General features: G+C 33.7%; 3 protein-coding genes across 8 annotated transcripts; 1 reads left to right on the top strand and 2 right to left on the bottom strand.

Moving 5' to 3' along the window:
• The first annotated feature begins 760 nt into the window (after positions 1 to 760).
• Positions 761 to 5,960, top strand: LOC123712701 (polynucleotide 5'-hydroxyl-kinase NOL9). Its single transcript, XM_045665911.1, has 5 exons — positions 761 to 2,579; positions 2,647 to 2,860; positions 3,201 to 3,683; positions 5,023 to 5,189; positions 5,571 to 5,960. Exons 1-5 carry the CDS (start codon positions 914 to 916, stop codon positions 5,825 to 5,827), a joined length of 2,787 nt encoding a protein of 928 aa, XP_045521867.1. The 5' UTR covers positions 761 to 913; the 3' UTR covers positions 5,828 to 5,960.
• Positions 5,961 to 6,229: 269 nt separating this feature from the next.
• Positions 6,230 to 7,585, bottom strand: LOC123712702 (ras-like GTP-binding protein Rho1). Of its 2 annotated transcripts, none has more exons than XM_045665913.1 (2): positions 7,461 to 7,585; positions 6,230 to 7,253 (listed from the first exon to the last, which is right to left on the bottom strand). In XM_045665913.1, the coding sequence occupies exon 2, from the start codon at positions 7,246 to 7,248 to the stop codon at positions 6,670 to 6,672; it is 579 nt and encodes a 192-aa protein (XP_045521869.1). In that variant the 5' UTR covers positions 7,249 to 7,253; positions 7,461 to 7,585; the 3' UTR covers positions 6,230 to 6,669. The 2 variants fall into 2 exon arrangements, with proteins under 2 accessions (XP_045521869.1, XP_045521868.1); XM_045665912.1 differs by having other exon boundaries at positions 7,380 to 7,556.
• An 878-nt stretch (positions 7,586 to 8,463) lies between these two features.
• LOC123712786 (aldehyde dehydrogenase, dimeric NADP-preferring) lies at positions 8,464 to 23,734 on the bottom strand. 5 transcript variants are annotated; one of them, XM_045666050.1, is made up of 11 exons: positions 23,587 to 23,733; positions 15,708 to 15,751; positions 15,295 to 15,534; positions 14,289 to 14,510; positions 14,040 to 14,203; positions 13,437 to 13,667; positions 13,109 to 13,312; positions 12,198 to 12,313; positions 10,864 to 10,999; positions 10,505 to 10,655; positions 8,464 to 9,421 (listed from the first exon to the last, which is right to left on the bottom strand). In XM_045666050.1, exons 1-11 carry the CDS (start codon positions 23,708 to 23,710, stop codon positions 9,401 to 9,403), a joined length of 1,653 nt encoding a protein of 550 aa, XP_045522006.1. In that variant the 5' UTR covers positions 23,711 to 23,733; the 3' UTR covers positions 8,464 to 9,400. The 5 variants fall into 5 exon arrangements, 4 of the variants coding, with proteins under 4 accessions (XP_045522006.1, XP_045522005.1, XP_045522007.1 ...); XM_045666049.1 differs by lacking the exon at positions 12,198 to 12,313 and adding an exon at positions 11,323 to 11,438 and having other exon boundaries at positions 23,587 to 23,732; XM_045666051.1 differs by lacking the exons at positions 12,198 to 12,313; positions 23,587 to 23,733 and adding exons at positions 11,323 to 11,438; positions 20,674 to 20,839.
• Between the last annotated feature and the right edge of the window lie 1,589 nt (positions 23,735 to 25,323).

The following is a 25,323-nucleotide window of genomic DNA, read 5'->3' as shown; positions in this document are numbered from 1 at the left end:
GCAGGATGTTCTTACCCTGTTTCGGGAGGAGGATAACCTTCGCTACCTTCCAGGATTCGGGGAAGTGCGTGTGGCGGGCGATGGCGGTATATAGGCGTGCCAACGAGGCAAGCATCCTTTTGGAGAGGTGTCGCAGGGCTAGGTTTGGGATGCCGTCGGGTCCTGGGGCTTTGCGCGCCTTCAAAGAGCGCGCAGCCCTAAACACCGCACTAGGCGAGATGTAAATAGGGTCCTCCTCCGCAGGGATTCGTTGCCGCATGAGGTCTTCGGCCGCGGTCTCTAAGCGACGGGCTCTCACTGGGTCCTTCGCTGGGTTGGGTTGGAACTGGGTTTGCAGATGGTCCGCGAACAGTTCTGCACGGGTGCTTGCACTATAAATGTAGCTTACATCGTGATGTTTTAATGGTCTGACGGGGTCCCGCTGTCCATTGAGGCTACGGCATAGCCTAGCCGTCATCTACGGTGGTCTCCCAGCTGGTTTTGGCGTGGTCCTCGAGAGCCCGACGTACCTTCAACGCTAGGCGGTTTAGATCCGCTTTTTGGCGTGGGCAGCGAGACGCCTGCCATTGACGACGGAGGGTTCTTTTTTCTGCGATGAGCTTCATTAGCCTGCCCGGGAGGCGGTCCTCGATGATCTTGGGATTCTCCGTGGTGGTGGCTGCTGCCAGGGGGGAAATCAAATTAATCTAGGGGTACGTCGCCGAGTCCATATGGCAACACTGATTTGAATTTTGACAATCCCCAAGATGAGATTGTGATATGAGTAGTGACTACAATACGACCCAGAGACTATTAAAATGTAACCATAACTTTATGACAAGAATAAAATACTATACGACGAAGGATTTTTTACTTTCCAGTCCCGGGAAATTAGAAAATATTCTTGAACATTTTACACAATATAATTTAAATAATGGACTTGTTTGAACGGGCACATGTTCTTAAAATCAAAGAAACAAAACTTAACAAGGAACAGGTAGCCACAAAAAAACAGTTAAAATTGATGCTGCATGGTTATAAAACTAGTGATAATGAACTTATTAAAGAAGCAGAGAAGTTAAAGGTAGATTTAAATGAATCCTCTTCAGTAAGTGGGTTTTCTGATTTAAACCTAACTGCATCCAGCGACGAGGAAATTTATAAGCGAAGTAGTGATTCAGAACTAGATCAGAGTATGTCAATATCAAATATGAATGCAATAACTGAATCTAGTCTTGATAATAGTACCAGCAGCGAGAATACAACTGCAGGTGAAAGTTTAAATGACACAGTTACATCAGTTAGCTTTGCCACCACTGACGAAACTATTCCCACATGCAGTGACTCACTTAGTGAATGCGATGAAGATGATTCGTCTTTAACCAATTTTAATCTTAATTCACCTTTATTACCAGAAGAAAGCATAATCAGTTCTATTGATTCATTGAGTGAATCCAATTTATCTGAATTTGATGCAAATGGTGAGTTAGCCTTACAGATACATGAAAAATTAAAATCACACAAACAGCAAGAAGTAGAAAACCAAATAAAGCATGATAAAAGAAAACTTAATGATATTGAACTATTATCAATTGGAAACAAAAAAATCAAACATGAAAAGAAATCAAGAAGTAAGAAAATTTGTAATAAAGAAAAGAATGTAAATCCAAAGTACTTACTTAAAAATGATGCCAAAGTTTCTGATAATGTAGATTTGCTAGCTGCAGAGGTGGTCCATTCACCTTTTGTATCTATAACAGCTATAGACTTACAAGAAGAAAGTTTTGATCATATACTAGGAGATTATAAACATTCAACAATTAGAAATCTTCCATTGGACAATCAGAGTCTATTGTTTTCGACAGACTCCACCTTTCCAGTTGAAAATTTTAGTGCTGATATAAATATTAGAAACATAGATGAAGTAAGCAGCCTGATCCCAGAAGTAGATAATGATCTCAGTGTTTTAGATCTGGATGAAACTGATACAAATAGTCTAACTATGCTGGAAAAAGATTTGAAGGAGACAATAACAGAATCTATAGAGACTTGCATGCCACTGGATGATTCAATAAACTATGAGCAAATCAATGTCAAGTATAAAATATATTTTGGAAAGAAAAACTGTGTTATTGTATTAAGACACCCTGCTGAGCTCTATATTCATGGTAAAGTAATAGTTAAAGCTCTAGGAGGATCTATAGAAGTATTTGGTCATAAACTTACAGATACTGAATGCCCAATTATAGCACCATTCTACACATATGCACAGTGTTTCAAAACTGTTGAAAATAATAATGATTACAAATATTTATTCAGTAAACTACAGGAAACTGGAATTACATTTCAGGACATTGAGGAAATAGTTGTCAATGTTGGTAAATATGATGGCATTATATTTCTGAAACCTATGGAATGTCCAAAAATGAATTTTGTGGCTCAGAACTTTCCTAACACTAATTTGTTTAAAATTAATAACAATAAAGGGAAACTGTTGGATAAAGCATCTACAATCTTAGGTTGTACTTTATATTCGACAAGGCCACAAAAGTTCTTCCAAGAAAATCCGCTTTGGGAAACAGTACTGCCTCATAATGAATGTAAGTAGAATAATTATAATGTCACTCCTGGCTGATATTGTTAATATAAAAAATGTATACCTTCCAGCTTCAACAATAGCAATTGCATGTGGAGGAAAAGGCAGTGGTAAATCCACTTTTATGAGATATTATGTAAACAGACTACTTCAGCAGGGCCCTGTGCTTGTTATTGATTTGGATCCTGGGCAAAGTGAATTCACTGTTGCTGGCAATGTATCTGCAACTGTTGTAGATAAACCTATATTTGGGCCAAGTTTTACACATCTTAAGAAACCTAACATGTTTGTATTTTTTTATTTAAAATATATGCAATGCAGTAAGCTGGAGTGTCAGTGTAGTGTTTTGAGCATGCATCCCAATCATAAGGTTGTGTATTTTGGTAATGAACTAATGGATTTTATTAATGTATACAATTTTCACTTGCTTGAATGGTGTATTTATTTTAAAAGGCACACTAATGAAAGGAATGTATGAAGGAAACCTATACATCTGCTATATGTGAGACGCGGAAGGCTGATCACCTGTCTATTAAATTACAATAAATAAAAAAACATGGAAGTGGAGACCTATATTGTTGTTTGCCAGTTTAAACAAAACTTAATTTTGCTTTGACAATTACAGGTGCCTTAACATTGGAATAATAAGCACTATGGATAATATACAGCGATATGTTAATGCAGTAAAAAGTGTCATCTCATACAGCAGAGATAACTTTAGTATGATTCCCTGGGTAATTAATACTATGGGAATGACTAATGCTGTAGGCTTAAAGTTTATGGCCCTCATAATAACACTTACCCAACCAGACTTTGTTTTGCAATATGACTCAAGAAATACAAAGAAGTGCTTTGACACTAGGCTTACTGCGGCAAATGTTAAAGATTTGTTACAAAAATATAAATATGATAAGATTTTTTCAAATGTAAAAAGTGATATTTCTGAATATTCTCTAATTATGGCACCAGAGGTGGAAATATTGGGACCAAATAAATCTTCACTCATACCACGAGATGAGAGATATTTAAGTTTCTTAGCTTATATTGGTGATTTGGCTGCTGACCTTGATCATGAAAAGTTGTGTTTGTTTGGAATTACGCCATATGAGTAAGTTTAATAAAATAATTTGCTTAAGTTCATCCAACTTCTCTTGCAGTGTATGAAAATTGAATTTCTGACGAGATTATTTTATAATAGAAATTCTTACCAACTACTCTTTGTTTCATCGACATTAGATTTATGAAAAATAATTATAAAACCTAAGAGATAATTTGGTTAGATGTGGTAATCTCAAAATCTATTTTATCGAATTTAAAAATTCTTTTCGTTTTTAATAGTCCATTTATTGAGGCAGGGTAGGCTATGAAGGACAGACAATTGACAACGAAAAAGCAAAAATCATGTCTTAAAAGTTCAATTCAAGTCAATCTTTTTACATAGACTCCCGATAACCCTTTCAGTCGTATTTTTAATCATTTTCGTTCTATAATTAGGCATTAGGCAATGATGAGAACGTATTTTTATTAATTTGTCATTATTATATCTTTCTCAAACGTAATTACTTACACATAACCCTATATATATTACAAAAATATTATTTCTATCAAAATTTTCATTGATATCTTTTGATTTCAATGAAAATAAATATCTTAACCTAAATATCTTAGGTAATATCCTAGTTAGAAATAACTTTGCAACGTAATAATGGTCATATACCACACGTGTTACAATGATGTGCACGGGAAATTAACGCGAGTGACGTTTCTCGCGAAGACGCGCCCGTTTAAAAATAACACCTTCATAAGAGCAACAATAATACAAGACTTAAATTTAGTTTTTTTGTATACACATGCAAACTACGTATCAATTAGGTACTTAAATTATCATTAAAATACTGACCCTGCCCTGGCCCGACGACCCAGTAGAAAGCGGTGGACCCTAAGGTCAAGAAGTTCAAGAATATAATATCCTTTACAGTCGGAATAATTTTGTTATACTAACATTAAAATTCAGCCGTGACTCAGGGCTAAGTATGACTTCCGTATGTCAATGTTTTGGATTCGATTATGATTCTTGCCCTAAGAGTATGTAAAACATATATATATTTATTTATGTACTATAACTAGACTAAGTTTGAATTACTAATTACAAAAACTAGTTCGTTTCTCGTCATATCTTATATAATTCATGACGCATAGTCATCCAATGATGTCACGTCACAAACACGTACTATCTAAACACTTGCCTTCAGGATTTGTTTATAATGTAATATTTAATTATATACGTATATATTTCTAAATTTCGATTTCAATTCAGATAATAGAGCAGAAAGGCTAGAACTTTGTTACTTCAAAGGATGTTTAGAGAAGTAACAAACCATGTAGTAAAAATTATCTAAGCTTTACAGCTCATGGGACTTAATAAAGTAATTGGCATCTTGTTATAGGGTAAGCTTAAAAGACTTGACTGTGGCTGTAAACGTGAGGTTGAAAAACGATTGTATTACACAAGTGATCAATGGCAAAGTGGTAGCGTTATGTCAACAAACAACACAATGCCACAAGGCAAGGGTGTTTACATTGGATGATAAACCGCTGCTGTGCCATGGACATGGTAACGACATTATTTATACTATATTAATGGAGTATATTATTCTGTTGAAAAATTATAAAACCAATCTAAATTTTGAAATGATAAATGAGTAAAAAGAATATAATTCAATTTATTACTATATATCAAGAAAATATTAACCTTAACAAAGTCTGTTTACTGTCTCAAAACTTATAGAAATTGAAGACAGTAGAACATTTACATAAACTATTATAATTTTAGCTCTTTCTTCAAGTAACACCAAAATGACTCAACGATGATGTAACTTGAACAAAGTACATCATTAATATCATATTTGTGTTATCAATATAAGTGCTATAATATACAACTGGATTATCTGATAGTGCACTGTTTGCACTACAATTCAACTAGTTATGTTTGCAGGTCTTATACGAGGAATAGATTTCCAACATGAGGTTATATACGTTTTAACACCTTTGTCTGGTGATGAGCTGAGGTTAGTTAATACATTAGTGTATGCCGACTGGGTACCAGAGCTCAGAGGACAGGAAGAATGTCTTTCTGAAGGAACAAAAGTACCATACAGAACCGCAGGTCAACATAAACAGACAAAGCTTATGGCAGTTCCAAAAAGGCGATTCAACCCATTGCAGCTCCTAAAAATGACAAGGGATTCCTAAATTGAAAGCATGGTTCATTAGTAAATTTGTAATTGGAATAATTCCAAAACATCTTAAATCATAAAAGGAAGTTAATGTATATTTCAAAGATAATTTTGTACTTACAATACTAATAAAACATAACATAGACAAATTGAATTTTAACTTAAATATTTCCCCATCCTAAACCTTTGATTTATAAATGCTGTATTAAAATTTATAAAAGTCAAAAAGTCTAGAAAAGATTTGTTAAAATGTAGGGGTTTAAAACTAATAAATAATAGCATGCAAGACCATACTCAAGTTAATATTCCACACAAACAATAGATTACAATAAACTGCCAGAAATCAGTATTCAATCAAATTAATATTAAGTGCTGTCAGAATGGGGCTAGCGCTCCTCTGTCAAATAAACATCCTACATAATTTATACACTATTTTATTGAAAAATTAAAATACAAAATACCAAACTAAACAATAAGTCTCGCTGAGACGACACCGGTCGAGGAATAAAATCTATTAGTTGAAGAAATGCTATTGGATTATATAACATGATAGTATAGCACAAATTTGTAGTGAGCCCAAAAAGAGGGCCCGCCTCGCCCCTCGACTACTCTGTTAAGGCAATTATTACGCTTATTTATAGATTATTATAAAATATACAAGTACCGATTGTGAAAATATAGCCACACGAATACTGAGTGGGTGTGCGTGCTATGCGCGGCGCGACATCGTCGGGTCAGTATCGAGGAAGCACTGTGTGGCCGACGCCGCGACTGCTGCAGAGTTCGAGTCATTTCAAACTTAAGTTTCAGGCAGTATGCGAACAATTCATAATCAGAGTTCTTGCGACAACAGCACAATTACAGCAGAGAACACCTCGTCTTCTTCTTCTTCTTGACTTGTAATGCAGCACGGGTTGCTGTTTCAAACACCTCGCGAACACCCTCCTTGCTCTTGGCTGAACACTCAAGATACGCGAAAGCATTAATCTTTTCAGCCATCGCGCGGCCTTCTTGAGGTTTGACCGGCTCCTGCTTCATCTTACGCAGCTCATTGATTGTGGCCGGGTCATTACGCAGGTCTTTCTTATTGCCAACCAAGATGATAGGCACATTGGGGCAGAAATGCTTCACTTCTGGCGTCCACTTCTCAGGGATGTTCTCAAGCGAGTCTGGCGAGTCCACTGAGAAGCACATCAAGATCACATCAGTATCCGGATATGACAGTGGCCGCAGCCGATCGTAGTCCTCTTGGCCGGCTGTATCCCATAAAGCGAGCTCTACTTGCTTTCCATCTACTTCAATATCGGCAACGTAGTTTTCGAATACTGTCGGCACATACACTTCCGGAAACTGATCTTTACTAAATACGATCAACAGGCATGTTTTACCACAAGCTCCATCACCCACAATCACTAATTTTTTACGTATCGCAGCCATCGGTCCTGAAAAAGAATAAAACGCAAATTATTACGATGAGCGTCAACGCCTTTCATGACTTATAAATATGGCCGCCGTATAGGAATATGGGAAGGGAGTAGTCAGACAAGCTCTCAAATGTGAATAAGCACCTGAACTAGCGGAAGAAGAACAGCACCACCACATAGTACCCTCACATGCGAGGGTAATTATTTAGTATATTTTGTAGATACCTGAAGATTCTGGCTAATTTCTGTAGAAAATTGACCTATCGACACTTTAACTCATCACAAGCACTTTCGTTTCATTTATATACCAGTGTTACCACTTTGCAAAATTGGCACTGACTGATGCCGTGGAAGGTAAAACTATAATTACTAAAATAATCATATTTGGCAATATTTATGAATTAATTATAATTTGTAAAAGTTTATTTCTACCATTTTCGTTCTAAAAACGACTTGGAAATAAATTTCTAAAAATAACTTTAAGTTATAAATTGTACACATTATTTCCTTGCCAGGTGTAAAAATATAAACATTTTAACTATTTCACGATTTTTATCATTTTGACAGTTAGACGTTAGTACTTAGTAGATGTCATCTTATGACAGAAACAACATTCTTTTGTGAAGGCCAAGAAATGGGGGAAAAAAGTAAAATTCTTGTCGAATGTACAACTTGTAACAGTTGATAGCAAATAGGAATATCTGTACTTAATTTCTAACATTATGGGAATGGAATTTCGAATATTATATATCTACGGATATGGGTATCCCGTACCTGTATAAGTAGGTACCTAGAGCGATAATTACTATAACGCGTCATCGGCTTCTATCTTTAAAGACCAAATTTATCTGATATATGTATTAAAATCTCATTTGAGGATTAAAATCCTCTTTATTAACCAATACAACATAAGCGAAATAATAAAATGTTAAGTGCTATGTAACAAATGAATGCAATGTTGAAGAGAGTACCTACGTCTGGCTAGTGGATATACTCTCGGTACGTAACTCCCGACGATTTTGGAAATCGCCACGCATATAAAACTAAGAAAGCCTGACCAATGTATTACAGCCTTGGCTCATACAGATACTTTTTGAATTATTTTGAATAGAGGCAACATATTTGTGTTGCAAAATCTTTTCTGTTTAGGGTATTTTTTTACGTAACGATATCTGTGAGCTGCGTGGAACTCTCAGATTGACGTTTTAGCTGTTATGAAATAAATAAACACATATTATTCCCATTTATTTCTAAAATATAATCATATAAAAAATCTTCACAAATATATTATGCTAAAACTTGACAAAGTGATAAATGTTCAAAACCATTAAGATTTTGGGTTGGGTTTAGAAATACGTCGCCCGAATTTGATGATACTGATTATGTAGGTGTCTCGGGGGACCTAGACATCTCTAATAACCAATAGAAAAGTAGAATACGTACGGATTGTTTACGAATTTCAATACATTTCACAAAATTTTAAATCATTTTTCAATACATTTAAAAAAATCACTTGGACGTGTTCCAATCAAGGTCCCTCGAGACACCTTCATAATCAGTATCATCAAATTCGGGCGACCGATTTTTACCAATATCCCATTTTAAAAATACAATTCTCTAAGAATTTTTGTAAAAAACCAATGCATTTAACAATGTATAGAAACTGTCATTAGCAAGTTTAATTATAATGTAAGTATAAAGAATAAATGCATTTCATTACAGTAGCTTACTTGTCCAATCATAATCTAAAACATATACATACTAGAATTATTAAGCTTGGTGAATTTCAATAAAGTATCCATTGAAATGCTCATTGGGTTCATCATTGTTATATGCTGTCTTGCACATTTCTATGAATATAAATTTACAAAAATCTAAAGAGAATACTCAACGAAAACAATAAACAATAGTATTAAAGATTGCTTGTAAGGCAGGACAAAAAGAAGCGTGACCATGACCATACACAAAATTAAAATATTGTAGCTCCTAAATATCTTCCTCACATCATAAACATCCTTACTCTACATTTACACCCTGATTATTATTTCGGATACGAATGGAATGAAATCCATTGCATAGAATTATTTTTATATAAAAATAGGGTACACATACACCCTATATTAATAATATCACACTATATATCTTCACCGAGCCTGTTTAGCGTCTTAAAGCTCTTCACCTCCCATCTGAAATCAGATTAAAGATAATGAAAAATACTTATCTAACAATGAGGATCTCAATAAACTAGAGCTTAACTCTATTGTCTATATACTTCATCATGCATCACAGTGATTACTATGATGATCATGACATAGATAAGGTAATCTGTACACAGTTGTAAGATATTAATTTTTAAATTCAAATAAATCTGTGGTATATGAGTGAATGTTTCAGAGACAATTTCAAGTGGGATCTCTTAAAATGGAAATTTAGCAGCTTTTTACACGATTTCTAGCAATTGTTTACGGCATGCTAAATCAAGTTTTAAAATCATGATCATAAATGATAAGTAGAGTAATGAAACAAATACCATATCACATAACATTTAATGCGATAAAATAAATAAACACATTTATTTATAATAACAAAAGTTTTCAAGTTGTGATTTTGAATATTCTACATAACGGCGATTTTCTTTCCAAACAATGTTAACAAGACTAGTGTAAATATCTCACAGTAAATCAATCTATACATATGTATTACGGATGGATACCATTATCAAGTCTTAAGATTATTTACAAAATCCGCTGATATGATTGCGAATAGGAATTCAATACGAACTATATTTATTAGTTGATACTACACGATTGTAGTTTTAGGAAATCAATTAAGCAAATGAATAAAGACAAAAATGTTCGCGCTTCACATGAATACTGATTATTTTATGTTTTGATTTAAATAACAGATAGAGGAGCAACACTATTCACTGAAATAGGATGAATATTTATTCACTGTGACTTATCGATAAAAAAATTGTCCAATTGATTATGAATTGATATTAAAAAGAGCTACGCAGAACTCTAGAACGCCCATGGGCTGCGCGCGTAATATTTAATGTAATCAAAGTGAATGAAGAAAACAAATTCAGTTCTAAATTTTTTATTGTACAAGCGATACTAAAATTAATGATGACCTATTGTTCTGTTCCGTTTCAGAATAAAGACATAGTTATATTATCTGTGGGAACGATATGAGGATTCCTATTTTACTAGAATTGTACTTGTACGATAATAATAATATAAAGCCCCAAGCCCCGATTATTTCTTTACCTTCTGCCAGACAGTGATGCCGTAGGCGACGCATGCGCCCAACGCAAAGGTCAGGAGATAAGGCAGGAACTTGAGGGAGGGCCCGTGGCGTTTGCGCATCAACATCGATATGAAACTCAACTTGCCGTCAGTGTACGGAGGGTAACGCCCTCTGGAAATGTTTAAGCACCAACATAATTTATACAACATTATAATATCAATATCTGCATTTGGCTTTCGCAAAATTTTTGATATTCAAGTAAAAAATACTCGGCAGACATTTTGAAATCAATCTTTTAGTGAAATATTAGTTATCGATATTCAAATAATTCTTAATCCATATTAATTAAGTTTAAATTGTTAAACCAAACGTAACTCACGAAGCAAGTTTTTCGCCGATAGCTGCGAAGTTCTTGATGAGACAACTCTTCTTGTGCGTGAAGGTGTCGAAGGAAGCCTTCCCGTGGTAGGCCCCGACGCCGCTGTTTCCCACTCCGCCGAAGGGCAGTGTATCAACTGTGTGTTCAGATTTATAGACAATTATGAACATTGCTCCATCTCGTGTAATTCGGAAACGTGTTTACAAGAAATATTAAAGACAATAGGACGGATTATTTATGGTTCGCTTAACCGACAATAGATAAGTGTGAAATAGATTCAGTAATTTTCGAGATCTCCTCAACATTTCATCTTTTAATTTATACATATAAGTGTACAGCATTGTCTGTGCTACTGTTACTTTATGTAACCTGCGTATATTTACATTGTTAAGAGTAAAATGGTCTTGTCTATATTCAATACTTCGGTAATCGATTGACCGTAGCCAAGTAGATCCGTACCTCCCATTTGCATCATGGTATCGTTTATGCACATTCCTCCACTAGATGTATTATCGGTTAAACTCCTTCGGACTGCACCGCTTTGTGTGAAAACGTACAGGACCAACGGCTTTTCTCTACAGCCATAAACAAACATACACCCCCACCGTTAATAATCAGAGACTATAGAGAATTTTCAGCAGAGAAAGAACTAATTAACACAGTATAAAAAAGTAAATTTAGAATCAAAGTACATTTAGGAAAGATTTCCGCCACCTATGAAAGATACCAATAAGCAAACGATCCATCACCGTTCAATGCATTAATTTAGAGTCACATATCAACCAATCAATAATTGTATTTCAAGAAATTCCCTGTTAAGTGATTTTATAATTGATTATAACCATAAAAGAACGTTAACATTATATTGTAAAATGTTAAGTCATCAATAATAACAGTCATAATGCATTCCTACGTATATGTATACGTAATACCAGAGCATTTTGCATACAATGCTACTAAAGTCAATCTAAATCAGCTTGTACATTCTAGAAAACGTGAGCAACTACGAACAATTGTAAGTGATCTTGAATCTATCTTTGAATTTTAATAATTATAACTACTGGTCAACGATAGCCAATGGTCAACAGATAAACATATAAACAAGCTTTATTGTTAAAACGTAAATGACTTGATTGGCATTGACCTGCCTGATTAAAGTGACATGCGTCGCTGAGTGCAATTAAAATACCCTTTACCAAAGCAACACCTCGAAGCGGACTTTTAGTGTATTGCAATTTGAATATGGCTGTCCTTATACATTATATCGATATTGTGTTTGGAAATGAGACATTCAAAGTGCAATATCTCCAGTCCGCGAAATCCTTATTCCTTACCGCCATAGAACATAATAGTATCGTTCACACAGAGACTGCCCGAACGGGTTTGCTCCGTAAACAGTTTTTGGATGTTCTTTTGCTCGCTGAACACGTATAATACTAATGGATGCTCCCTGAAATCACCCACAGGGTTACCATAACTATCGGCAGTGTTATTCGTGAACTCATCAAATAATACTGCGTCGGTAACCCAGCAGCGTTCAAAAAGCTGAACATTCATTTTCCTTCTGAGTAAATCAAACGATGAATGCTTTTTTTGACGGAACATTTAGTAGAATAATAAATTATACAGTACCAAAACCTATAAAGTATGCCAACAATGTCAAAGTTCAAACATCACAACTCACAATGAACAAGCAATGACGTCACGTCGATTCACATCCAACGACATCGCTAGTTAGTTAATTGATACAAAAAAGTACGGCTGAGTGAAGTGGAGTTCTCATTTAAACTCTATATCATTTGCATCTTTTATTGAATAACAGGTGGGACAAGGGCGATAGTCCTCCACTTCGCTTATCCGCAAACTAAAGGCCCACTTCCATCCAAAAGTTATTTGTTATTCGCACTCTCATTTCCAAATGTAGGCTTGATTAAAATGAGCCCTTTTAGTGGCTGTATGACTACCCAATATGGCATTGTGATAATGAAATTTGGAGTTATTTGGAGATTTCCAAATGCAAGCCGATTAAGCTAAACCTGCCAAGGTCAAACGAGGCGGCGGTTACACGCTAGCCAGCAACGTTATCGAACGTGGTTGAAGTTCAAGGTCCATTGAAATGACATTGAATTTTAAAATACATTAAATTAATAGCAACGGCGCAGTTGAACTTCAGGCTACCAGATATACCCAGATTTATCAGTAATTATCTAGAAAAATTCAAAGATATCCTGTAGAGCGAACTTACCTGGCGTTGATAAATTTGATGGCTTCGTAAGCGTTCTCGACGGGCACGATCGGTAAAATTGGGCCGAATATTTCGTCCTCCATAATCTTGTCGTCCGGGGACACATTAGTGAGTATAGTGGGCGATATGTATCGGTCCTGGGAGTCACTCTTGCCCCCAATGGCGACTTTATCTTTACTCGCGTTTAATAACGCTTGCAAGCGACTAAAATTTGATGATAGCAAGAATAGAATCGTTAGGTTGGATCAGTAAAACACAATACTTTATGGTTTTCTAAATAAGTTTGACCTCGTGCAATATTTATATTACATAGTAGCTCGACATTTACCTATAATGCCTTCCGTTGATAATCCTGCATAGGTCTGAGGACTTCTGTGGGTCCTCTCCATACCATTCCTTTAGTATGGTCTTAGCGTACTCCACGAACTTGTCCTGGACTTCTCTACTGCACAGAACGTAGTCTGGAGCGATACAAGTCTGGCCGGCATTTATGAATTTACCCCATAGTATCCTTTTCGTGGTCACTTCCATGTCGACTGTGTTGTCTATGTATGTTGGGCTGTGAATTATAATTAAATGATAGAGGTGATTGGGTTTGGGGTACGAAGACCGAGTAGAGGGAAACACGGGAATGACATGAATGGCATTTATGAATTTACCCCATAGTATCCTTTTCGTGGTCACTTCCATGTCGACTGTGTTGTCTATGTATGTTGGGCTGTGAATTATAATTAAATGATAGAGGTGATTGGGTTTGGGGTACGAAGACCGAGTAGAGGGAAACACGGGAATGACAGACACATATGAAAGAGTGTGAAGCCTGAGCCGAGTGTACATCAATTGAACGATCAGATAAATCTAAAACGTTAAGTTTTGAATACATAATAAAAATATCCTATTTCATTTACAATTATCACCACTCTTACCGTACCTTTTCCCTCCCAGTTCTAACGTGACCGGTGTAAGATTTTTGGTAGCAGCACTGTATACAATCTTTCCCACGTTGGTCCCACCAGTGTAGAATATGTAGTCGAATCTGTTCTTTAGGAGCTCCGTTGTCTCCTCCGGACCACCCTCTACTACGGCTATCGCGTCCTTGGAGTAGAAAATGAGAAAATGAGTATCAACTCATTATTGCTGCCAACTTCAAATACAAGTGGCGTATAATTTAAACACTTACACTATCTAAGTATTTAGGAAGAGTCTCAGCGATAAATGTAGCAGAGGCTTCGGCCAATTCGCTGGGCTTGACGACCACTGCGTTACCAGCTGCAATGGCACCAGCCATTGGTAGCAATAGAAGTTGCAGGGGATAGTTCCATGCGCCGATGATAAGCACTAAGCCATATGGGTCGTTGTAGACGACGACGTCGTCTAGGATGTTGACTAAACCCTTTGAAGGCTGTTGAGACAAAATGTTACTTTATACTTAGGAATTAGCTATTTAATAAAATAAACTAAAAATTGTACATTGTAATAATATAAATCGAGTCTTTTAACAAAAAGACTAAGAAAACATTTACATTTTATTATAACAATGTGTAAGGCATTAAATTGTAAGTTAATGGTAATAAATGTCTCGCCTTGGTCTTTTGAATACACGTCGATCGCGAACAATAAATAATAATTCAATTAAATGAAGACCAAATCCTAGTCCAATTTTTAGTAGACTTTTCAAATATATACATAAATTCATTAAATCAAAAGTGTAAGTTGATTAAAATTTTAAATAAAAAAGCGAAATATTATTTTCGTGTTGTCTTACAAAATCTAATGTTATGCGATAAAAAAGATAACGCTGAATCAAAATACGAGAAACCGGTTTGACCTGTATTTATAATGTAACCCACGGCGCCAAAGTAACGTAATTCGTTCAAATTATACAAACCTGCGACATATTTTATAAATATATATTGTACATTTTCTTGTCAAAATATACTATAATTTTATTTTTCGATTTAAGGCAGGCGTGTCAGCGAGTATTCAATCCTAAGTTTTTTTACACTAAGGTCGTGAATTTGAATTATGAACCCCGATCATTAAAGAATGGGTCACTTATTTTTTTATGTGCACTCAACAATCTATTAATGACATCCAGCACAAGCTGATCATATAAATAATTATAGATTTTTTAAATTGAAATATATATTTAGCTTTTCTTTACATATATAGTTAGTGTAACTTACTCTCTCCGGTTTCGCCCATTCTTCTAAATAGTGTATAGTATTCTTCAAATCATTAATAAGATATTCAACTTCTAGAAGCACAGCTTCAGTCTTGCTTCTTCTTAAATCTTTTTGCAATACCTCAATCATAACATTGTAGTTCTCCTCATACATTCGTAGAAGACTCTTGAGCTGTTTCTTCCTCCATTCTAGAGGTTTTGTAATGCCACGGTTAAAAGCATCCCGTGCTTTTTCTACAACCTATAATCATCCAAATATAAATCTTATTTTATTTATGTCTTGTAGGTTTTAAGATGTAAAGAAGAAAAAGACATTGAGTTAAAATAAGTATTTGTAAATCTTATATGTAGCATAATATGTAAGTCTTATAAATTGTGGCAATCAAAATTTATGAAATTTCCAGTAATATTTACCTCACCAATATTCACAGGTTTTGCTTTAGATGGGCTCAGATTACCTGAAACAAGTTAATACTATTATGCATACCATGGTAACTAAAGATTCCCTTTCAAATTCATTTATTCTTCTTACATAAAAGTTCAACATGCTGTGTAAAGTAACTGGGTTTAGAGTTAGTGAAACATAAGGTTAGTTATCAAGAGAGTTTATAAATTAAATAAATTTAGTATCTATTTGTATTTTCTTTATCATAGTATCTTACTAATTAGTTATCAGTTAAATTAAAATTTCAAGGACAAACCAAACTTCTACAAGTTTATACAAAATCTAAGAATATCTACTTCAGAGACAATACATTGAAATTTTGAACAAACAACATACAGTTTATAAATCTTAGTCTTAATAACAACAGCGATCATGTGATTCAAATAACAATAGACTTTATTTTGCAACAAATTGTCTAATCTAAGGTTCCTTTTACTTATTCTATTGTTAATAAAATAAACTACATAATATTAATTAATGTTGTTGGATTAACTACTGAACTATTATCTTATATAACTAATTTAAGGTAAACACTTCGTATAAACTGAATAAGCACAAAAGTAATCAAATTTTTTGAATTTATGTGAGTAGAGTTCATCAAAATCTCTCGAGTACTTAGTGCGTAATCACGTTTAATAGTAAGTACCCAGAGAATTTAACTTTTACCGTAGAAAAGATTGAGTTTACAGAAGTTTATTTTTATTGCGATTTCATGTCATCATAAACGGTCTATAAATTTTGTAAACGCTCTAAATAATGAATTGATAAAAACTCACCGTAAGTCATATTGGCACAAAACAGATAGATATACAACGTTTGTACGCTATTTCCAATCTAATAATTATATTAAAAAGTAAAAGTAATAACGAAATTATTTGGTTACATGCAGTCGTTTACAGCAACACGAATTCCGCAATGTACCTAGTTATGGAATGAAATTAAAATGTTTTTCTCACCGACTCCCGTAATAGTTTACAATTATCTATGACATTGACTAACATCAAAACAGACTGTCGGACCGAATTTGACAGATTTCAAATGTCAGTTAATAAAACTCCTTATATGATAGTTTCATTGTCAGTTAAGACTTCCCACAGACAAAATATTGTGTTGTTTGTCTACAATTTCGTATGTTTAACGGTTTGGCCAAATAGCGGACAGGGCGGGACGGCGACGCTGGCGCGACTTGAGCAGTTGTAATTTACTAATTAATATAGGAATTAAAGGATATGTCACACAGAGCCGTGCTCGGCGCTCGACCATCCGCCGCGTCACGTCACCGTTGCGGTTGTGTTTCAATTATGTGGATATCTGCGAAAAATTCTTGTTGATTCGCTGGAACTGTCATAAATTCAATAAAGATAATCTCGGAACCCGATGATGTTTTTGTAGTTCGACGACGTTGTTCTGCAGCGTTAATTTTATTTTTCTAAGTTTCTTCATTGGCTTCATTGCCACAAAATAAACAGCATTTTTAAAAACAATAATTTGATTCACTTACTCGCGGTTTAGTTCGAGGTGGTCTTTTTTTTAAGTACTAGCCTGTTCCGCCTCACATCTTGGGTAACATCTAGGACTTGACGCGTATTGTTTCCTTAAATTATGCAAAAATTATCATGACAGTTACTGGAGTACAGTGGCCTACAGGGAAAACCACGGTAAAAAAAAACGCGCCAAGGATACTACCTCACAGGTGGCGTGGAGATGTGTGTATATCATGTATAAAGTGACTCTTAGAATCGCGATATCTTAGGAATGGTAACTCTTAGGGAAAAAATGAAATGGATATTTTTGTAAAGAAATTAAGAAATATAACTTTTGCTTGAAACGTTTTTGATAAAACTTACCGTTTTTGAGAAAAAATCAAAAAACCTCAAATTTTTGACCTTTGACCCCGAATAATTTTGTAGCACATATAGGATCGATGGGGATTTTTAAAACTTTATTTATAATGGTAAACCCCAGCTCTGCACCAATTTTTGGCTTTCCGGGAATTTTTGTTATTTGATCACTATTTTTATGTCTAAATGGACAGGACTATAAGTAGCCAAACAGATAGCGGGATGGGAGACGTCGCGCCCAACGTGACGCCAGCTTTATCTCTCGATACAAAAATGGACAGAGTTGAAAAACTAATCGAAAGTGTTCGTGGCCACATTTTTTCGTATGATATGGGCCATCCCTTATACAAAAATAGGAAGGGGGCTCTTGAAGCTTGTTTCAAAATGCTCGAGAAATCAGTACATTTATATGCATATTCCATAGTTTATTTTTTAGAATAAAAAATGTATTTCTTGTCTTTGGAAAATAAAAATCTGTTGGAATATACAGAAATGTTAGACTTCTTTCAGTCAGTATTGCAGGATGTCGTTTTAAAGAATACGTTTCGTAAATATTATATATTTGCACACTTATTTATACTTAACAAGTATTGTGACAGTCTCTAAACCTCGGACCTACCGACGGAACCTAACCCCGCGCTTTGTTGTTCAGCCCTTAACTAATTAAGGCCCGAGAGAATGCCGACATTTTCCCGCGTCACTACTCGAAAAGCAGAACAAAACCACATTAAATATACATCAATTTCATCTATTTTAAGTACTTATTATTTAAGATATTAATAATACTAATCATCTTTTTTATTAAAATACCAGATTTATAACAAACTTGTATTTATTGCAAAAATAACCGTAAATTGTTCAATAAATTATCACATACCAAGCGGTTTCTGTTATTATTAAATACTATATCGTATATATATCAACTATATCGATATAACTAACCATAAATATAAATATTATTTATGGTAAATATAGTAACGTATTCGTTATAAAATTTCAGCATCCCTAACAGAACAGTGATTATATTTTTGTCATCAAAGAAAATTGAAATTCCAGAATGATATCTAACATCGTTATTGTCCTTAAAATAATTATTTTTTGTAAGTATACCATGTTTTTAAGAACGGTAGACGTTTTTAATACCAGTAATAGCATTAATCTTATGTTATTTATTATTATATCTGTTATATAAGAAGGTGTTAGCTATTATAGACAAAGTTCACAACGCATAGTCATTAACCTAACCCAAGTGTTAAGTGAACTGGAACCGCATCTGAATTGAAATTATCCTATTAAGCGAGATCAAGTACAGCTACCTTTGGCCTACTGATTCGCAACACCGTATGTATATCAAGGATTACCAGTGCAAAAGTGTCAGGGTTAGCCATGTTCAAGCTCTAAATATAAGTAGTCTACCTACATCTTGATGGCAGCAAAGAACAAAATGACATCTGCATTTTTGCCAAAATAGTTTTTTAGCATTCAACACAAAATGCTTTGTTTTATCTTGTGATAGTTTTTTTTTCTCAAAAGAATGTCTTTTACTCAAATTTTGCAACACATAAAAAAACCTTTACCTACACTGTTTTTAAGAAATGACTTAGTACAAACGGACATATACAGCTGTTATATACAAAGATATCAGTTTTGAATCTTGAATGGAATATTTACTAGCTTTATTGTTTTTACAATAATAACGTTTACGATATCTCTGTTATTGTAGACGTTATACCATTATTTCACTAAAAACGCTCTCTGAAAACTAGTGATTTTGTACATGACCGTTTGTTCTTTGCTGCCGTCGATCTGTGAATTTTCACAAATTTATTTGTCAACGTCTTATTGGCAAAGTGAACAAATATAAAATACAATTTCTACTTTCAAGTCTCATTTAAAAATAACGGAATGTCATTTTAAATTAAAATACTGAACGCAAATATTAGGTCAAGGGAATAATGGCCAACCGATAAGTTAACAATTATTATCAAGTAAGTACGTGATTTTAATAATAAATCCAAAGGCCACTTCACTTTCTAAAATTTTGCTTTTTTTTAAATTCAGAAGCATACTTATTGTCAATAATCTTAATAGACCTATACATTATACATTTTTATTACAGGGAAAATAAAAAGCGTCCGTTCATTTTAACAACTAAAACATTGATAATTTTAGTTTTGTTGAGGGTGATTCATATTTTTTCTCTTCTACTTTGATTCACCTTGCTACTACGTGTTTGCGTGTTGTTCCCACAATAATATAGATGCACGCTCCTTTTTATTTATTTATTAATTATTATTTATTTAACTTGAGTAACGAAACTGATTTAACATATTATTATGATGACCACGATGTAAAGATTGCAAGTGCGTACATAAATTGCGACTTGCAAGAGTGACTGAGACTTTATAAATTTAGAATCATTCATTCGTTTACTGACGTGAGTTTACTGATGAATAAAGTTTTTTATTTGATTTTTTTAATTACTCCCTCAATCATTGTATTTAGTGAGTTCACTAAATAGTTATTTACGATTTTATTTACAGGCAGGATTTGTAATCATTCTCATTGTTCCTATACTAATTGATTCATCATCCCTACAACTGACAATTGTGTGCCTTTGTTCGTAGTTCATTTTGAATCAAACATACATCAAGGTATGTAATCGGCGCTAATAATATATTGATAAATACTGTGTATCAACGGTATATATTATTCGTGTTATTATTTTAGTTTATTTGAAGTTTACTTGAACATACAACAACAACGAAATACTCGTATAAATTAATTTACATGCCGCTTGCTTAATAACATGAACGCTACCTGACTGGCAAATCATGCGAACATATTTTTAATTGTACCACCTGCGTCATACATTAAGTAAGTCCGTTGTAGTAAAACGTGGTCTAAAGTACAAACAAATATATTCATACTTTACAAAAGTTTTTCTTTTCTAAACCGTTATTTGTAGAGTCTTAATTGCATGTACTCGCTTTGTAATAATGCGTTCGACCGCCTTTATCCTAAATCAATATCACCTAAAAGAAACAATGAACGTGGGTTGTAGCGCCACTGGATTATTGTATAGTTTACATACCGCTTTCGGTGTCTATGTCAATTACAACGTCCGAGTCCCGCACATCCACGGGAACATACACGACTTCCGGTTTCACATGTTTTTGCACTGGGCCACTCATTTTATTATTATATTGAATTTAAATATTGAAATGACCGGTTGGATCTAAATTTATATCCCGAATGATCTTTACCATGATAAAGTCGATTTAATATATTTAAATTACGTTTACATGTTTGTCTTTCAATTGCGACGCATAATTCATTAATACTGGTTATTGTTTATTTAATATCGTCAACAAACATATCTTTGATTTTTTAAGATAAAAACTGTGGACTGTGACTGATAACAATATTATCAATCTTAGAAGGCCTTAAAGTTGGTTTACAATCATTTTTTCGTTAGCACTCTAGATTCCTTTTAGAGTTTTAGTTCGTGTTCAGTCTGTTGACGCATATTGAGGCATGTGCTGGTTAATTTCTACGTAACTAAATATTTACGATGCAAATGATTTACGAAATACTAAAGGGAAGTCTTGTCGTCGCTAACATTGTTATTATATTACACAGGTGATGCGATCAGCCATTCGTGGCTGACATACGTCATTATTTTTTTGAGTTTGATTTGATTTGTTTTTCTCACTACATAAAGTGTGAACAAATAAATCCGAATTCGGTGAAACACTAGATAAACACTACGTTCTGTCTGATGATGATTAGAATGCGGAATCTGAGATGGTGGTCTTAAAAGAAGTAAGTCATCGTGGTTATTCTCACCGTGATGCGATGTCACGCAATGTTTCATTGTGAAGTCGAAGCTAAAGGAATCCAATTGAATTACATTAAAAAGTAACAACATCTCAGAAGACTATAATTTGCATTTATGGAGTCTAGCGTTGTTCGTAACTTTTATGAAATGTAACATAATAAAGACAATGAAGTTAATTATATGCAAAGTAAATATGAACTTATCCTTGAGTCCATAAGTGCCAGCTCGATATCGTTACAGTCCAATGAGTTGCTGTTACTTTTTAATGTAAATCCATTTCAATCCTTTAGCTTCGGAATAATACAAAATAAATAATTAATTAATGTAATAATTTTCTAAAGTTATCATATGCCTAGTGGAGTACCATGAAAGCAAGTCGAGATTGCCCTAAGCTAAGTCTTATTTAGCGGTGCAGTACTAATACGATTATCAAATATAAGAGCGAACATTAACCGCTTGCTGTTTGTTTACTTTTGTGATTCTTCTTAACATTAAGATGATAAAAATGTCAAACTGAGACGTCGTATTGAACCCGTTGGCGATATACAAATATAACTAAATAAATTTCGCTAAACGGTTTAATCTTCAGACACACTTAATTTTGTACAATTAAGAAAACAACATTTGTTACTCAAAGAATAAAAACACCCGACTCCAAAATGCACTAAATTAAATAATAATATTTATTTTTAAAATTGTATCGTCTTGATTGACTGAATAAATAATAAAGGCTTAATATTGCCTTTCAATAGCCCTGTTTCCGACACACGTGTGGCACGACAATAGACAATGAGCACGCCCATAAATCAAATTTGGAAGAGGGCCACCATTATTGCGTATTGCAATACTTATAACAATTAAATTAAATAATGTTGAAAATGTTGCGAGACCTTAGTGGACCTTCACTTAGGACCGCGCGAGATAATATCAACTTGCTTTTCAAAAATGTCGTTAAAAATCTCCACCAACATAACTACAACTGACAGTTTTGATAAATATTACGCGTAATAGAAACTTCAAAAAAACTTGGTAGACGCATATATTTTGTACATGTATTAGTATTTTTGATTTCTTTACTTTCAAAAGGGGATTTTGATGACTCTCAGTGCGTCAACAAGTTGTAGGTAGGTACCCCTTAATAATTAGGTTGCAAATGTCGAAGGTGATAAAATTAATGTTGCAAGATCTAACCCAGTTACAAGAGTTGCATAAAGTAATCATCATCTGCAGGGAGATGGGGATGCCGATTTCTTAAGAATTATTTCCCATTTATGTCCGATGTATAGAGAAAAAAGTGAATACATTAAGACGATTCGTCTAGTTCACGATTTCTTTTACCCTCAAATATTGCGGTTATAACTGAAAATGAGAAAACTTGTTTTTTTTAGTTATGAAAGATTTTAATAAATTACTATTCGTTATGTGAAAATGTTTGCATTCGCCTATAGCAAATTTCTTTCCAAACTGTACTTAAAAACATACATTCACTAAGTTTTAATCTCTTCTTTTTTATATACTTTCAAACAAGATTCAAGTTTTTTTTTATTAAATAGGTAGGTAGGTAAGTTATTTATTTTTCAAATTTTAACCAGCTTGTTAGAGAAATCTACCTCGGGCCAAGAAAATAGTATTATTTATTGTATATAGATAATATATTAATTATTATGTTTTTTTGTATTTAAATTAAAGTTATGCTTTTCACGACGCAGTGAGCACGTTTAATGTAATTGAAATTTTTAAAAAGCCCAATTATAAGTAAATGTTTCATTGAGTCTTGGTAAATAGGCTTTTTCTTTTAATGGTTCAAGCTCAAATAATATCGTTTTGAACAAACATTCTGTTGCGATCAGTTTAGAGAACTTCCTTTTTTAATATAATTTAATTTGTATATAATTAAAACAGATATTTTTTATTCAAGTTGTGCTGGATTTGTTGTATTATTATGGTGTTGTAACAGCTTTTAGTTTGATTTATTGTCTTTGACATACAACCTTTTAACATTATAGTTTAATTATCCGCAATTAGTTACTTGAGTTTCTAGCCTTTGATTTTAAGCACATCATTGTAAGATAGAATTCTTAACAATAGTATTCATCAGAAGTGCATTTCTTGTGAGACGGGAACTGCTCTTTTGTATTTAAGGTACAAAACTGAAAAAAATCTCACCGTTCGTCTTCATGTTCGTGGTGTCCTCAATGTTAATCACTGCTGGGCTATCGATCGAATCCTCCTCGATATCGATAACGTACACGTCACTAGTACTGCCGTCTTGTTGGTTCCGCGCTGGCATCTCAACTACCACTCAGATCTCACCTTCATGCACACGAGTAAGGTTATGGCTACAATATGATACAATAAATCACGGTGTGCGCGTAAGTGTATCGAATGTGAAGTCTCAAATTGATTAGGCTTCTACAGAAACTAAAGGATAAACAATACCATTTTGCTCAAATTTTTTATATGTTTAATCCACCTTAAGGGTTAAAACATTTTTTATAAGTTGATAAGTTCGTTTGTAATTTTAATTCGCCATTGGAACCCGAGGTTGCTTTGGTCGATTTTTTGCCTAGCAGAGTGGTCCAGTCTAGGTTGAGTTTACTATTTTCAGAAGCGGGAATTGCCTAAATGCTTTTTTACATCGAATAGGAAAAAGTTGAAAATTGATTGCATACCTTATTTTCTTATACCATGAAAAAAAACTGGATACAATATGGTTTTATGGTAGTTATGTCTCCCTCTGCAAACGGAGGCTCAAACGACACTGCGTCAAATTGAAATATCGTTTAACACTAATTCCTCGAAATAGCTAAACCAATTGGAAATTATACAAATTACACAAAATAGATCTCATTTTGTATAATTAAGGTCATTACCGTTATTTTTTTAAATTCATGAATGAGCTAGTGTTTATAAGTAAGGTTTTTTGTATAAGGAAGCGGAAGCAATTGAGAAACTAAATGTTTGTTCCAAGTATTATTATTAGTTGTATTTGTTATATCATAGGGTTCATCATCATACCTGTTCCATTAAGGGTACTTATAGTACAGTGAAATTGAGTGATTTATTATATTCTGTATTGATTAGATATACATAAAACTAAAGTATTGGTGGATGGACATGTTGATGATTATGTTATTTTAACATAGTATTAATCACTTTTTCTATAAAAGCACAGAAATAAAATAGGATTTGGCCTGCTTCTACCGAAGACCGAACAAATACTAAAGCAAGGCCATTAAAAAGCAGGCAAGATTAGAATCTGCCACGCGAAGGGTAAAAATGGAGTTTTTTCAGAATTTATTAACACAAAGGTGTAACAGAATCGAATCTTTTGAAGTTATTACGCAGTATCTCAATCGTAAACAACATTCTTTCCGTTGCTGGAAACAATTTAATTAGATAGTAATCCGTCTTAGGCTGTAATTAAACCGTATCGTCACGCGTTACGTATCTGGTAAGTGTTAAGTAAAGCAGGAAGAAGGAAATAACGTAAGTCTTTTTGCTGAAGGGAAATGGCTTTACCAGTTACTATATTGCACCTTGTTATTCTTTTTAACCGACTTTATTTAAAAATTGAGTCTAACTAAGTAACAACTAACTACTGGCTAACTTTTGGCACTTTGATTTATAACCCAAATTTTATAATATTATATCCAACATTGTTAGAAAACATATACATATATGTTCTTAATAACTGTTTATTCAATAACAAAACTGCCTTAGGAATAATTCAAATGGATTATTTATTAATTAGTGTTTAGTCTACATTACATTTTAAATGAAAAATATTTGCATAAGTGTATTAAGATAAGTATAAATTTAATAAAATAGTATTATGTAAATGAGAATTTGATCTCAGTATCTTTTATGAGCAGTTGAGCACAAAAACATTTACTAATTCCA

Source organism: Pieris brassicae, chromosome 8 (assembly GCF_905147105.1).
Source record: "Pieris brassicae chromosome 8, ilPieBrab1.1, whole genome shotgun sequence".
In the NCBI taxonomy this organism is placed as follows: domain Eukaryota; kingdom Metazoa; phylum Arthropoda; class Insecta; order Lepidoptera; family Pieridae; genus Pieris; species Pieris brassicae.
The sequence above is the reverse complement of the archived record's forward strand: the minus strand, read 5'-3'. Positions and strand labels throughout refer to the sequence as shown.